Genomic DNA, 15,159 nt, shown 5'->3' with positions numbered 1-15,159 from the left:
AGATCTGTGACCACTGAACATGTTCCAGGATATCTCTGCTTGTTTGTTTAAAGCCTCTCTCCCATTGGCATCTCTTCTTTCTGTAAACACACACATGAACGTCCCTCATCTAGCCTCGCTGTCTGGATAAAAGGATTCTAAATCCCCACGAGCCACAACTCGATTTGTGTATCGCAGATAATAGGATACAGTCCATCTCCATTTTGTTCTTATGTGTGCGTAATACCCGGGGCAGTGACCTGCTGGCCTGCTATGGGGGCCGGTGATGTGGCCTACATTAGTCCAATGGAACTGGGGCTGCATGAGACTTTAAAGGCCCGTTGCTCTTCAGATACAGCATACGATGAGACCAAGCTAGTCCTGCGCACGCCAAAGCTCCAAATACACTGCACACACACACACACACACACACACACACACACAAGCAGGCACACACACACACACACACAGCTCAGGTGTCCTGTGATCCAGGGACAGGGCAGGGATGGTTTCCCAGGGTCTTGTTACAGGAAATACGAGTGAAGAGGAAAGGAGTAGACATGAGCGTGTGTGAGTATGTGTGTGTGTGTGTGTGAGAGAGAGAGAGAAGGGTATGTGTGACAGTGTATCCTGCACCAGATGACGACGCTGCTGGGCTGGAGATAGAGGAGAGAGTTGGAGAGACAGGTACAGAACACAGTGAAGGACAGGAAGCCTGTCGGAGCACTGGCCTTTCTTTCTTCCTTTCCCTCCCTCCTTCCCTCCATGCATTGCTTCCTCTCTCCCTTCACTTGGCAGAGGGCTGGGACTGGCTGGAATTGATCCCTCTTTCTCTTCTTTTCTCCCTCTCCTTCCCTCCATTTCACTCCCCGCATCTACACTTGGCTGCCAGTCAAAGAAAAAGACAGAGAGAGAGAGAGAGAGAGACCTACATAAACATGCTGTCCCTATGTTTGCTAAGACACTGAAAGATGCAGCCTTCACACGGAAAACCACCCCGCAAACACACAAGGGATACCCAAATACTCCTCAACGCCACACACACTATCCATCGCAACTGGGCAGACAGAGAAGACCCCAGGAGAGGCCTGCACGAACAACTATGCCACTCACCATAACTGGACCTACACCGGCACCACCATATAATTCAGCTCCACCACCCTTAGCGACGGCAGCCAGAGACACCCACCTATGCCGAGGTGCTCAGCGGAACAGGAGGCCCGACCAGCACTGATCTGAGAGACATTCAACAAATGCTCAGCCTCATTTGTGAACGCCTAATGAGCAGTAGATCGTGGTAAAAGGTACCCAACCACAAGAAAAAATCAATGAATCGTTTTACTGTTACTCATTCACAAAATACTTCAGTCTAAAATACTTCAAAATATCATACTTGTTACTATTGTTACTATGATAATATGATTCTATGTTGCAGATGTTATACTATCAATACTTTTCTCTTTTTGAAAGTGTAAACAGGGCAAAACCACATACAGAGACATAGACATACAGAGACAACCACATAAGAGAAAACCACATTCAGAGAGCCTCTGAAAGGCTGTGAACATATAACTGTTGATATTCACTATGGCTTCTTTATCCATTAGTACTTGGAATATCCAGGGCCTGAGCTCATCAGCTTTAGGTCTGAAATGCAATATTAGAGAATTTCAAGACAACATTGCAGGCATTGACATACTGATATTACTGGAAACCTGGCATAAGGATGACATCACTCACTGTCCCCCAGATTACAAAGAAATAATAGTAGCCTCACAAAAACTCAGTACTGTAAAACAGGGAAGAAATTCGGGAGGTCTAGTATTGTGGTACAAATCAAAACTGGATAGATACCTCAGTGTAATAAAAACTGGCAAATACCATGTTTGGCTAAAAATCAAGAAAGAACTAATCATCTCACAAAAAGATATCTTCCTTTGTGCAATATATATCCCCCCTCATGAATCCCCACACTATTCTGAAGACACATTCACCTCATTTGAAACAGAAATAAGCCATTTCCAGGCTCAGGGTAATGTTCTTGTCTGTGGGGACCTAAATGCCCGAACAGGTACACAAAATGACTTTGTAAACACAGATGTACATTTGTCATTCCCTTGATAAAACTGATCATCGTATGTACTCCCAGAGAAATAACTGTGATCCAGTTACAAACAGACATGGGAAAGAATTCCTGCAGCTCTGTCGCAATCTGAGTCTGTATATCGTTAATGGTAGAATAAGAGGAGACACCCTTGGGAGACACACTTTCTGCTCACCTCTTGGAAATAGTACAGTAGACTATGTAATAACTAATATAGATCCTTTATCAATTAGAGCATTCACTGTCAAACTACTAACCCCCCTATCAGATCACAGCCAAATCACAATATATATCAAAATGACAGAAAACAACACCCTCCAATCACAGCCCAGTAAGCTGTTTCACATAAAGAAATCATACAGATGGGCTGAAAACAGCACAGAGGAATTCAAGAAAGCCACAGAAAATCCTGAAATCCAAAACCTCCTAGATATATTCTTAGACGCGCCCCCAGTAAAGAGGGTGTTAACCAAGCTGTGGCAACAGTTAACCTAATATTTAAGAAAACAGCGGAAAAGGCAAAACTAAAAAGATCAAGGGCAAAACCAAGGCTTAAAAAAGATGACACTTGGTTTGATGCTGACTGTCAATCTGCAAGAAAAGAGCTTCGCAAATTATCCAACCAAAAACACAAAGATCCTAATAACACATCTATCTGATTACTCTATTGTGAGACATTAAGAAAATACAAATGCGTACTAAGAACTAAGAAAGCCCAATACACCCATAAGCAACTGACACTAATTGAGGAGTCCATAAACACAAACAGTTTTTGGGACAACTGGAATCGCTTTAAAAAATCAAACCATCAAGAATTGGTGATTCAAGATGGAGAAATTTGGACGAACCATTTCCAAACCCTTTTTAAGAAAGTGGAATCAGACCAAAGCAGGGACCAAGAAAATATAATAATTAAATTACAGAGCCTAAAGTCCTCAGTCAAAGACTACCAAAATCTACTCGACTGCCTCATCACAGAGCAGGAGCTTCTAACCCAAATTAACAAACTGAAGCCTAAAAAAGCATATGGACTTGATTGTATTTTAAATGAGATGCTAAAATCCCTTGACAGTAAGTTCAGAATGGTCATGCTCAAACTACTCAATCTTGTCCTGAGTGTGGGTTACTTCCCAGATATCTGGAACTACGGACTAGTTACACCCATCTTCAAGAGCAGAGATAAATTTGACCCCAGCAACTACCGGGGCATATGTGTTAACAGCAACCTAGGAAAGGTATTCTGTAGTATTATTAATTTACGGCTCCAAAACTTCCTTACGGAACACAGTGTCCTGAGTAGAAGCCAGATTGGATTCCTACCTAATTATCGCACTTGTGACCACATATACACCCTGATAAAGATTCAGAAAAGGGCAAACAAGTTCATCAAACATGTAAGTCTGAGTGACCCAAACTCATTCCACTATAAAGCCCTGAAACACCAAGAGTTGAGCAAAGATAACTCCCCTACCAACCTGGTCTTCAGTCACCCTCCTCCAGAGACATCCAACACTTTAAAGGCCAAATACCAGGCCACATCCACACAAAATGTTTGGATTAACCAAACCCCCCAAAACCTAAAAGACATTTATGACGAATATTGGCAATCTAAAACACAATCCCAAAGCAAAATGCAATGCTATCTGACCCTAAACAGGAAATATACACTTGCACATTACCTAACAAAAATAAAAGAGACAAATTTGAGATGCATACTAACGAAATACAGACTCAGTGAACACCGTTTAGCCATAGAAACAGGAAGACACAAAAAGACATGGCTTCCAAAAGACGAGCGTCAGCAGTGCAGAGATGATGTTGTTGAAACCGAATTACACTTTTTAACTGAATGCCCAAAATTTGAATCAATTCGCAATAAATACTTCCCAAAAATGAAAGAAAAAATCCCTGATTTCTATGACCTACCAAACCCGAATAAAATACTATACCTATTGGGAGAAGACACAGACAGCTGTATTACTGCTGCCCAATATGTCCTTGCCTGTCACCAGCTGAGAGACTGAGAGCTGATTTTTGTATGCATGTACATGTGACACACACAGACACACACACACACACACACACACACACACACACACACACACACACACACACACACACACACACACGCACCCCTCTCTCACAGCCACAGCCACATACACTAACTCAACACAGTCCCCTCATGTTGTATATACTGTACCATACTTGAAGTTTCTACGCAGTCCACTTTAGATTTGTGCCCTGATGTATTGTATGTCTGTAAGTTTGTTGCCTATGTTGAGTCACTCAGAACTTGAACTTGATATGTTGTACTCAGACACAGACAAAAAAAAAATGTTCTTTACACTTTGTCCATGTACTCCTATCCCTTGTATGTATGTATCTCCTCCACCTGTATAATTGCTTAGATCCTGATACTGTACTTTTATGTAACAATTGCTTTGGCAATACAAGTGTCATATTTGTCATGCCAATAAAGCACCATTTGAATTTGAATTTGAATTTGAGAGAGAGAGAGAGAGAGAGAGAGAGAAAGGTCTACCAGGAAATTGCCTTCGCTGTTCTTGGTGTGCCCTAATCCTTTTTTAATATCAGTTTTTCAGGAGCAGGTTAGAAAACAGAGTAAGGGTGGGGAGGTGTGGTGTAAGGGGAAAGACAAAGACAAGAGAGAGACAGAGAGAGAGAGAGAGAGAGAGAGAGAGAGAGAGAGAGAGAGAGAGAGAGAGAGAGAGAGAGAGAGAGAGAGAGAGAGAGAGAACACAAGCCAATTAAGACTCAACAATGGCCTGCAGAAGCCCATGGGCAGAGTGCTTCTCTGCTTCTCTGCACTGGGCTGAACTCAAGTCACAGGCGGACATGATATCCACAAAATCACCACAGGCCCAATGTCCACTCTGCATTACTGTGATAGGACCATGGAGCGCAGTGACCAACAACTCAGTCAGTCCTTAAAGCCACTTCACAAAGCTGGATACATCACTTCTTTTTATATAATGTATTTTTTTTTTATATTTAGTTTTATTCATGGTACTCTGAGAGCACCTACAATAGTATCTGCTCAGAGATGATGAGAGTGCCTGAATTTGTGAATGAATGGATGGTTGGAAGTGAAAGTAGAGTCAAAAAAGCACATTTCAGTTCAATAATATGTGAAATTGGTGGAATGGTAGAAGAATCTGTGGAAAACCCTCATGTCCAGAGTGGAACCTTGGATGGTGAGGTGATGTCAGTGCTCCTGGATGTCAGTGCTCCTGGATGTGAGGTGGTGTCAGAGAGGAGCATGTCCAGAGTGGAACCTTGGATGGTGAGGTGATGTCAGTGCTCCTGGATGTGAGGTGGTGTCAGTGCTCCTGGATGTCAGTGCTCCTGGATGTGAGGTGGTGTCAGTGCTCCTGGATGTCAGTGCTCCTGGATGTGAGGTGGTGTCAGTGCTCCTGGATGTCAGTGCTCCTGGATGTCAGTGCTCCTGGATGTGAGGTGGTGTCAGTGCTCCTGGATGTCAGTGCTCCTGGATGTGAGGTGGTGTCAGTGCTCCTGGATGTCAGTGCTCCTGGATGTGAGGTGGTGTCAGTGCTCCTGGATAGTGAGGTGATGTCAGGGGTCCATGTCGGTGTGGGGTCCCTCCCATCTGCCAGCAGCTGTCTCCCTCTAACTGGATTATTTACAAGAGAGTCAGGACAATTAGGAGACCCAGAGTTGAGACCCTTAACCTCCGCAAGCTTGTTGTTGTGGGACGTATATTGTGGCCATTGTGTGTCTCTATGTGTGTATGTGGGTGGAAAAAAATATATATGTGTGTGTGTGTGTGAGAACCTATATATGCGATATATATAGGATCCCATATGATTGACTGTGCTAATGTCAATGTGTGGAGCTGTATTAGTGAGTGTGTGTTTAAAGGGTGTATTACTGATTGCGTGTATATGTAGGCTATGTGTTTACAGTTTTTCTTGATTGCTTTTACCTGCTTAAGTAAACTGGAACCCACTTGATCTTCATGACTACATTCTTTGCACAGCAGAAGTCATCTCTTCCTAATGTGTTCACACATTTTCATTGGGTTCACACATTTCTCACACCCTTTTGCAAAACAGTTAACACAGGTGTCATTCAAAAACCCTAAACTCTATTGGTTTTTCCATGCTAAACAAAAGGAAAACATCTTTTCACAGGTGGTATAGATTCCATGCATGAGTCTGAATCTCTGATACACCTGTGTGAAACTCCTTCAATCAGCAATCATTCATTATACATAAGAGATGTCTGTTCTGTGTTGCTATTTGCAAGTATGGATCTAATGCACATTTGACAAAGTATTGTATTGCCTATTTGGTGGAGAAAACCGTACAAAAGGTGTTTACTGTAGGTTTATTTCGATGAAAGTTGTAGTTCAAGGAAATGTACAGTATCTTGCTATAGTGTTTTGCTGTATGTCTTACATGTCAATGACAGTTACATCTTGGGAGGAATGAATACATTATTTTTTTATTCAGTACATTTTGTCTTTTCACAGTTTTTTTCTGATACCAGAAAAATGAGAAAGTAATGGAACAGACATAGCAAAAATGCTCATTTTGAGAACTAGATTTTGCATTTTGTTGTCAAGGGTGTAATGATTGATTAAAGACTGTTTTTGAATTGGCAACAAGTTGTAGTGTTTGAAGGCAAGATTTGCTTTTGCTCCATGTTTTAAGTGTTTTGAGAGAGTAACAGCCTTTTGCAAGCAAAATGTGACATTTTGTCCAGAGTGCTTTTGTTCAGACACGGGTGTTAACTGTTTTGAGAACGTGATGTCACAGTTGACACAGGTATCAAAACGATCTAGAAAAACTGTAAGTTAATGTAACTGTGTGTGTGAGAGTAACAAATATATGTGTTTGTGAGTGAATCTAATGGCTAGGTGTAAGTGTATTTATTCTGTGTGACTGTGTGCTCGCGTGAGTTGCTAAATGTGTGTAACCGTATGTGTGTGAAATGTGATTTGGTGTATGACATAGTAATGTGTGTGCATGTGAGTAAGTGTAACTGACTGAGTGACTGTATGTATTATGTATGAGTGAGTATGTGATCATGTGTGTGTGCATGTGTGTGTGTTTGTGTGTGTGTTTATGAGTTATCGTGTGTGTGTGTGTATGAGTGAGTGTGTGTGTGTGTGTGTGTGTGTGTGAGTGGGTGTGTATGGGTCTGTGACATGCCGCGCCTCACGTCTCTCCTATAGAGTGGCCCAGTGGTGGCCCTGCTGTCCTGCGCTCTATTAAAGCCCATTGTCTGCGCCCCCAGAACATCCTCTCACATTTCTTCCTTTCACAGGCCGGCTGACCCTCTTTCAGCCCCTGGGGTGGGGGTGGGGTCGGGTGGAGAAGAAATGTCCACGGCTTCCCCTTCTATACCTCCACTCTCCCCCCTCCTCCTCCTCCTCCTTTTTCTCACTCACCCAACTCAATCCCTTCTTCCTTTTCAGCCTCCCCCAGGGTCGTGCATGTGGCCATTGTCTACCAGGGACAATTGCTGAGGCTGATGGAAGTGAGTGTGTGTGTGTGTTGTGTGTGTGTATGTGTGTATGTGTGTGTGTGTTGTGTGTGTGTATGTATAGCTGAGGTGGGTTGGGGGTGGCCGGCTCGGCTGAGGCTGACAGGCAGGCAGTGGTGGTGGTGGTGGTGGAGCAGGGGGCAGGTGGAGAAGCCGGTCTGAATGCTCCAGCTGCGTGCACCAAAGGGACCATCTGCTGCTGCTGCTGTTGGGGCTGGGGGCGATGACGGCTGGAGCTGGACGGAGGCGAGCCGTCCACCACCGTCCACCCACCCCCCACTCCACTCCACTCTGTCTGCAGCTGAGGGGATGAAACAAGCAGGCCGTCAGGATCTAGATCAGCTTAGCTCTGCTCCCAGTGGAGACGCCACCATCTCCGCCACTGCCACCGTCAACACAACACAGTAACCACGCCAACCACTGAGACACAGCCCAGGGTGGAGCGCAAACACAACCTCAGATGGTGCTCAGGAACCCAACCATGGAGGAGCAGCCTGAGCTGGAAGGAGGGGACATGTAGGCCAAAGCAAGCAGCTCAACATCTGCCCCAAACTAGTGCATGGCACAGGACTCCCCAACATCACACACGCTGATGTTAATCTGCCCCGCGCAGCACAGCAGAGCAATAGGATAGCCTAGATCAGGCTGGGCAGAACCCAGAAAGCACCCTTCCTGACCTACAGACTCTTTTGAGTGTGTGTGTGTGTGTGTGAATGAAAGAGTGCAAAGGGGCATCTGATCCAGGAGGTCAGGATGACATCACCGCACTCTGAAGCACAATGGATACTAGACTCTCATTATTAAAGGGAGGAAAGAGTAGTCATGGCTCTTGAAGTGCCCTCTATTTATAGTCCAAAGTACGCACTGTTACAAAGTGCATTCACAGTACAGCAATTCAACGAAACACACCAGCTATTAAGACTCCATATATAATCCACTGCTATGTTGTGATTAATATTTTATTTCAAGAGTTACAGATTCTACAGACACTTCAGCAAAAGAGGCTGGTAGCTCTTGGTTGTAAAGAGTAGATTTTTTTCCTCGTATCGGGTGCTCTTGGAAAATGGGATCAGTTCATGAGAAGGAAAGCAATCCAGGCACTCCAGGAAAGGTGACTGAGGAAGGTATATTTAAAAAGCCTTTATTTGTTACTGGCTAATCCATAGCATAAAACAGCAACATGTTTCGACCACACTTGGTATTCATCAGGGCATTTACGTACATGATGAAAATGTGACCTCTAATGTATAAAAAGATCCAATCAGCTGATTGTGGTCATGACCTAATGGTGGTGAATCGCTGCAATCCAGCATCATGAGGCTCCACTAACGTCACTGTCATTTTTTAATCTTATTTCTAGCTATCTGTCTGCTATCTGTCTATGTCACTGTATGTACTCCATCTCTCTATTATCTCTTTATGTCTGGTTTATACAGTCATTGAGTTGAGCTTGTTTTGACATGACAGACTGGCCACATCATAATTGCTTGGCTGCATGTTTTAGTACAAGCTTGATCTCCTCAACGGCCTTTTTTGGGCTTACACACAATTGTAATGGAGTGCGGAGGAGGGAGGGTGGACGGTCCCTCGCCGCAACAATCCCCCAAAACCTGTTTACCCAGCGTCTGCCTCTGATCCCGCGCACCACAGACCCCGGGTCAGGGTCTCTGGCATCCAGGGCTCCAGGGTCAGGGGGGCAGTGGGTGGGATGAGCCTGATCCTGGGTCAGTAAAGTGCAGGGAGATGAGGGCTGTGAGGAGGGAGGGAGGAGGGGCGGGGAGGAGGGGGGGGTCTGATCCGCACCCCCCGGCGGTGCATCCATCTGGATAGGAGCTCGCTCATCGCTTTGACACTCACAGCAAGAGTCTGTCTGGAGGCCCAGAGCCGCAGTGCTATGAAATCAGCCCTGCACCCCCCACCCTCCTCTCCTCACTCCATACGGAGCTCCGCTACAGCCTCCAACTTCCACACCACCATCACCAATCTCTCGTTCTCCGTCTGTAGGCCTCCAGCCGAGGCCCCCTAGATGCTCCATGTCGTCACCAAACAGCGCCTCTGAACTCTCCGGGAGCACAGAAAGGGCTTTTCTCTGACTGACTCTCTCCTCCAACCCCACCCCCCCCACCCTCTCTCGCTCTCTCGCCCACCTTCTCCCTGTGCGGTGAATGGACGCATTGTTGCATTGTTCCCTGGGCACATACGCACCCGAGCTCATATCGTCATCTGAAAGTGGGTTAAGGGGTAAAGGGATCCAACACTTGCTGTCCTCCCCACCCCCTGCTGTGAGGTCAGGGCTGGGGGTAAGTGCAAATCCCCACGTGAGACCAGGATACCCCGTGTTTAAAACGGGGCAGGGCAAGGGTAAGCCTGATTCCATTAATGTTGTAAGGTCTGTGTGGAAGACTTAAGCTTGCTTGGAGATGTCTGTTTTTTTACCTCACGTGGCTATTTCTCATTTGAGGAAGTTAACAGAAGCTCTCTCCAGTTGAGTCAATACTACAGTCAGTAGTAAATGCAGACAAACAAGACCAGGCTCCTGTCTCTAAACACATTTACACTAAACACACATCCCACACAAAACACACAGTCTTTTAAGAAAGCCACAAGGGAAGAAACCCTTGTAAATAAGGACACAGACAGTGCTTTGTTAAGCGTTTTAAGCTTTTAATATGACAGGACACAACTATTAAGAACACCCACATTCAACATATTCTTGTCCAGTAGATGATATTTGCATGGATCCACACATGCTCCAGTGTCTCTACAACAAGAGACACTAGTGACAAGGGCCTGAGACGGGTGTGTGTGTGTGTGGGGGAGGGTGGGTTCAGCACCTCACCCACAGCCCGCTGACCCACCCACCCACACCGGAGTAATGAAGGGGAGCATGTCCTGGTGCAGGACTTGCATATTTCTTTTGTATCTTTAACAGGGCTCTGAGGGACAGATGCAGAAAAGGCACAGCGGCATGCCCCCTACAGGTCAACCGCATCTCCTGCACTTCAGATTAACAGTCATGATTACCCCCGCTCCCTCCCACAGAAACCTCCTCTTTCTCTTCTACCACACAAAAGTGGAACACACAATTTCAAAACATGTCTGAAAATGTCAATGGACCAGTTCTTCCAAGCATTGCAATGATGTGTTCTTAGAAAGCACACCCTTTCCTTTGTTTTGTGCAAGCAACACTCTGTGCATTAAGTAAACTGTCAACTGAATCTACCCACTGCTCTACCCGCTTCTGGGAGTTCGGATTCTTTGGTAGAGGGAGTGTTGTGGTACTCCTCAAGCGAACCAGGAATTTCCTGGTTCCTCTTGAAATTAATATATATTTTCTTCTGTCTCTACATAAATACATCTTTCTCAACAAGCAACTCCTGGTAAACTTTATAGGGCCTATTGGTCCATGTTTAAGAAAAACTAGCAGGTTAGTATGGCCTCTATTTGTTACACATGTAATATTTACTGAGATTGTCAGGTTATATACTTGATCTCTTTATCAGGAGAGCACCAGTGTGTACAGTAAATGTCAAATGCAGCAAATCACAGCATTGAGCACCTTGGGATGTCACATTGAGTGTTAGATATGAAATGGGATGAATTTAAGTGCAATCCCAATGGGAAACAACCAAAAGTTTTGGTTGTTTGGAGATATGAGATGGCGTACTTCTGGAAATAACATGCACTTTGCAGACTTTGCCTCTGCCTGTTTCAAAGGATGCCCTCAGTTCCACAGAGATGGCAAAACACAGATGACCATGCTTGTCTTAAAATAGTTTTATTTGTGAATTTACACTGATTAGCAGTACATCTAAAAGCAACTCCATTAGATAACCATTTATATAAGATTTCACATATCACAGATAGGCTTGGCTCAAAGTTGCATGCCAAAGCTATTTTGTATTTTTTTTCTCCTTTAAAACAGAAACAAAAGTGATGGGAAAAGAGGCATTAGTAGGAACAAGGTGCAAACGGTTGGAGAAGAAAATAAAATAAAAATAAAAAAGAGAGAATGCAATGCACATTCATCCATCTGCCATTTTGTGCTCATAAATGGTGAGTAAAAAGCTTCGTGCTCTGTAAACTATTTTAAAAACATACTGCAGTACAAACGGAGGACTGAAAGCATAAAATAACTTTTAAAAAGGAAGAAAGATGGTATGAAGGAGGAGGAGAAAGAAAAAAGCGCAAAAAAGTAGTACAACTGGATCGATGTTAATGTCAGGAAGGCCTTTTCTCTCCCGACTGACCCGCCCCAACGCTGCTCCCGCCCCACCCCGCCTTATAAAAAATTCAAACGTACGCCTTCATCTCCTGGCTCCCGCTATTCACCAGGGCCCTCCTGAAAGCCACATGCTTATTTACACAGCTTACATTTGCCTCGTTCCCCCCCCCCCCACCACCCACCCCTCTCTGGGTCCAAATCCAGTACTTTCACATTGCTGGCTGGGATGTCCCCGTCGCTGGTTTAGTCTGCCCACTTACAACTGACTGACCAAACAGTGATTTAGAGGATGATTAAGTGACAACCTACTTCTCTTTCTTTCTTTTTTTTCTCTTCCTTTTTTGATTTGTCACAGAGTTCATCCATGGGTCTCCGTAATCTGGACGCGTTTTTGGGCAGATTATTTTCTATATTTCCAGATATATCGTGGAGGCCGAAAAAAAAATAATAGAAGAAATGCAATCATAGTGAAGGAACAGATGGAGGGAAATGAACAGAGAAGTGTAACCACATGGCTCCCAACTGCCATGGCCATTAAACGTCACGTTTCCATGATCTCAAAAGCCCACCCGCTCAAATTCATATGGGGCTGTGGGGACAGAAAACAGATCTCTGGAGAGACAAAGGCAGCAACATCAGCTGAAACCACTCTGGGCCCCAAAGTAATCAAGGCGACTGGGAGTAGTCTGGAGCCTGGCGTGGTGCCATCTCATTGTAGTGATGCAACGTGGGTGTGGCTTCCACATCATGCAAGTGACACGTACAAGTTTTGATAGTGGTCTCATGACCCTCCTGGTCCCCCCCTACCCTTCTCTCTCTCCTTTCTCTCTCTCTCTCTCTCTCTCTCTGTGTAGAACGAGCAGGAAGATTGTAGCTCAACCTTTGTCTTGCAATTACACATCTGAAAAAACAAACAAACAAACTAGATATCTGTATGGCTCACATAGAGAAAAACAACTAGACGGGAGCTGGCCCTCTGAGGCCATGATCAGACCAGAGACTCCTGCTTCACACTGCCTGGCCGGCGCTTCCGTAGTGGTGACAGTGAATAGTGATGGTATTGCTTCTTTATAATGCACTTTCAATTGGGATTGACATTTCGTTTTTTTTCTTCTTCTTTGCAATACATAGTTGTTAACAAATACATATATTTGATATAATTGGATGCTTAACAGAAAAGAACACAGTCTCCGACACCACTCCCTCTCCATGCACCTGAAATGTCTTTCCGAGTTTCTCAAACGTTTCTCAAACGTTTCTCTAACGTTTCTCAAACGTTTCTCTAACGTTTCTCTAACGTTTCTCTCCTTTATGTCTTCCCTGCTCCCCACACACTCTCTCTCTTGCCTTCCGCACACCTCCTTCATTGGTGAAACCGCCTACGTGTACAGGTTCGTGTTATACACCATTATAAAAGTGCAGCACAATAAAAAACAAAGAGTACAAATACAGAATTAAAAATGAATTCAATGTATCCAGTTATCATAATACCTCCACTATATAGATGCAGTTTTAAAGTTGTCTGAGCTACAATATTGAGAAACCCGGCATCACTATAGCCATATAAATTCCAAAGGAAAAAAGAGAAATAAAATTCACGCAAGAAAATGTTGACCATAACAACTTTTCAGTAAAAGCATAGACATTAAGTAGAAAATAAAAGCATCTACCAGGAAACCCCACTGACTAAAAATCAGAGATGAACGCTTGTCTTCTTAAAACAAACAAAAAAAAAAATCCATGATGTAAAAATCAGGATTCCACTTCACTAAAACGTGATTGTTTTTCTTTTTTTCTATTTCGTTTGGCATGAGAAAAAAGTGGGGAGACTGATTAGCGAGGCTAACACAGGATTGTAAATAAAGTCAGCGCAAAACAGGATGTGATCCCAACTCTGCCACCAACATAAAGACCCTTTGATGACCTTTTGAAGGTACAAACCCATTTCATCTCTCCGCACAAGGGCAAGACGGGTGTCGGCAGAAATTACAGGCAGAAATGATCAAGGGGAAGATGAAAAGAAAAAAAAAAAAAACACAATAAAATGATAAACCCTGTTGTAAAATGTCTCTTAACTGATTCCAGTGACTTTTCTGTCTGTGGTGTGGAGTTAATCCCTCATCCTCCTCACTAGAGGAGACCCCAGAACATGATTGACAGAACTCATAAAACAAAATGGCTGCTGACCCACACAGGGAGAGTTCATGAATGCCGAGTCGCCATGCTGTGCAGTTTCTTTGTTGCCCGTAGCGCCTGCTAACACTTAAGGCCAATCGTTATATGCAGTGGGGAAGTCCACAGGTATAGTGTGCAGACTTCAGACAGTCCAGGGACCGCAACAAGAGTTCCTCTGGCAGGAAGAGCCAGTTTACCAGCTGCAACCCTGCACCCCACCCCTCCCCAACTAAAATTAGCTTGCTTAGAAATCCCCACGATTCCTTTGAAAATTCATCTCCACTCACCTCAAGTGATTACAATCAAATATATAGCTTCTTTTTTTGTTTTGCATTCTGTGATGGGAAATCTTTTCTCTTAAAAAAAAAAAAAAACACTATACAAAAAAACCTATGACTTAAAAAACTTAACAAACACAGACAGAAGTCATTTAAAACACAAAGGGGAGGACTCAAAACTGACTGGAGAGTGAAATGCTGACGATAGAGGGTAGCGGCCCGTATGAGTATGTTTTTATCTGTCTGCATGTATCTTTTTCTTTTCTTTAAATGCTACCAAATGAACCGTGGAGGAGACTGACGGAACATTCTTGGCGTACAAAGACTGGAAGAGGGGGAAGAAAAACAAAACAAAACAAAACGACTGCTTCACTGCCACAGGTCACACCCACTACACGCATTTCAGATTCCCATGCCGGAGGAATCGGCCTGACTCCTCCTCCTTCTCCCACCTCCACTGCACCCCTAATCTCTAAAAAATAAAGGTGTGAAGAGGGTGTCGGAAAACAAAAAACTTGGCCTCACTTCACCCCCTCCCTTTCTCTCTCTCTCCCTCCCTCCCTCACTCTCACTCTTCCCTTCTCAGGCCTCCACCTTCTCTTTCTTCTTGTTCTTCTTGAGGAAGGACGGCGTGCGGAACTTCTTCTTCTTCTTGTTGGGGGACTTGGAGGGCGAGCTGTCGGGCGAGAGCGCCTCCTCGATCTTCTCGCCCTGCGGCGGCTTCAGGCTCTCGGCGCTGGTGGTCAGCTGACTCATGCGCTTGTTCAGCTCGTCCTGGTCGGCGTCGTGGCCCTCGCCCTTCCCGTTGAGCAGGACGCCCGTGTGGTTCTCTGTAGGAAGGGAGAAAAGTCAACACTCACTACGTCTGC

At 44.5% G+C, this 15,159-nt stretch overlaps 1 protein-coding gene across 4 annotated transcripts in view; it reads right to left on the bottom strand.

Annotated features, from left to right (window-relative positions):
* Positions 1–11,374: 11,374 nt before the first annotated feature.
* The window catches only part of add3a (adducin 3 (gamma) a), a 105,323-nt gene continuing 101,538 nt past the window's right edge, over positions 11,375–15,159 (bottom strand). For all 4 annotated transcript variants that reach the window (XM_076293304.1, XM_076293297.1, XM_076293296.1 and 1 more), the window contains one exon: positions 11,375–15,120. In XM_076293304.1, the coding sequence (XP_076149419.1) occupies positions 14,873–15,120 (248 nt within the window). In that variant the 3' untranslated portion in view covers positions 11,375–14,872. The remainder of the gene's footprint in view (positions 15,121–15,159) is intronic.

The sequence above is a fragment of the Alosa pseudoharengus genome, unplaced genomic scaffold (genome assembly GCF_046254945.1).
Source record: "Alosa pseudoharengus isolate Yale_2024_CS ecotype anadromous, Long Island Sound unplaced genomic scaffold, YU_APseudo_1.1 YU_APseudo_1.1_scf_1, whole genome shotgun sequence".
NCBI lineage: Eukaryota > Metazoa > Chordata > Actinopteri > Clupeiformes > Clupeidae > Alosa > Alosa pseudoharengus.
Note: the sequence above shows the minus strand (reverse complement) of the source record. Positions and strands in the feature narration are given on the sequence as shown.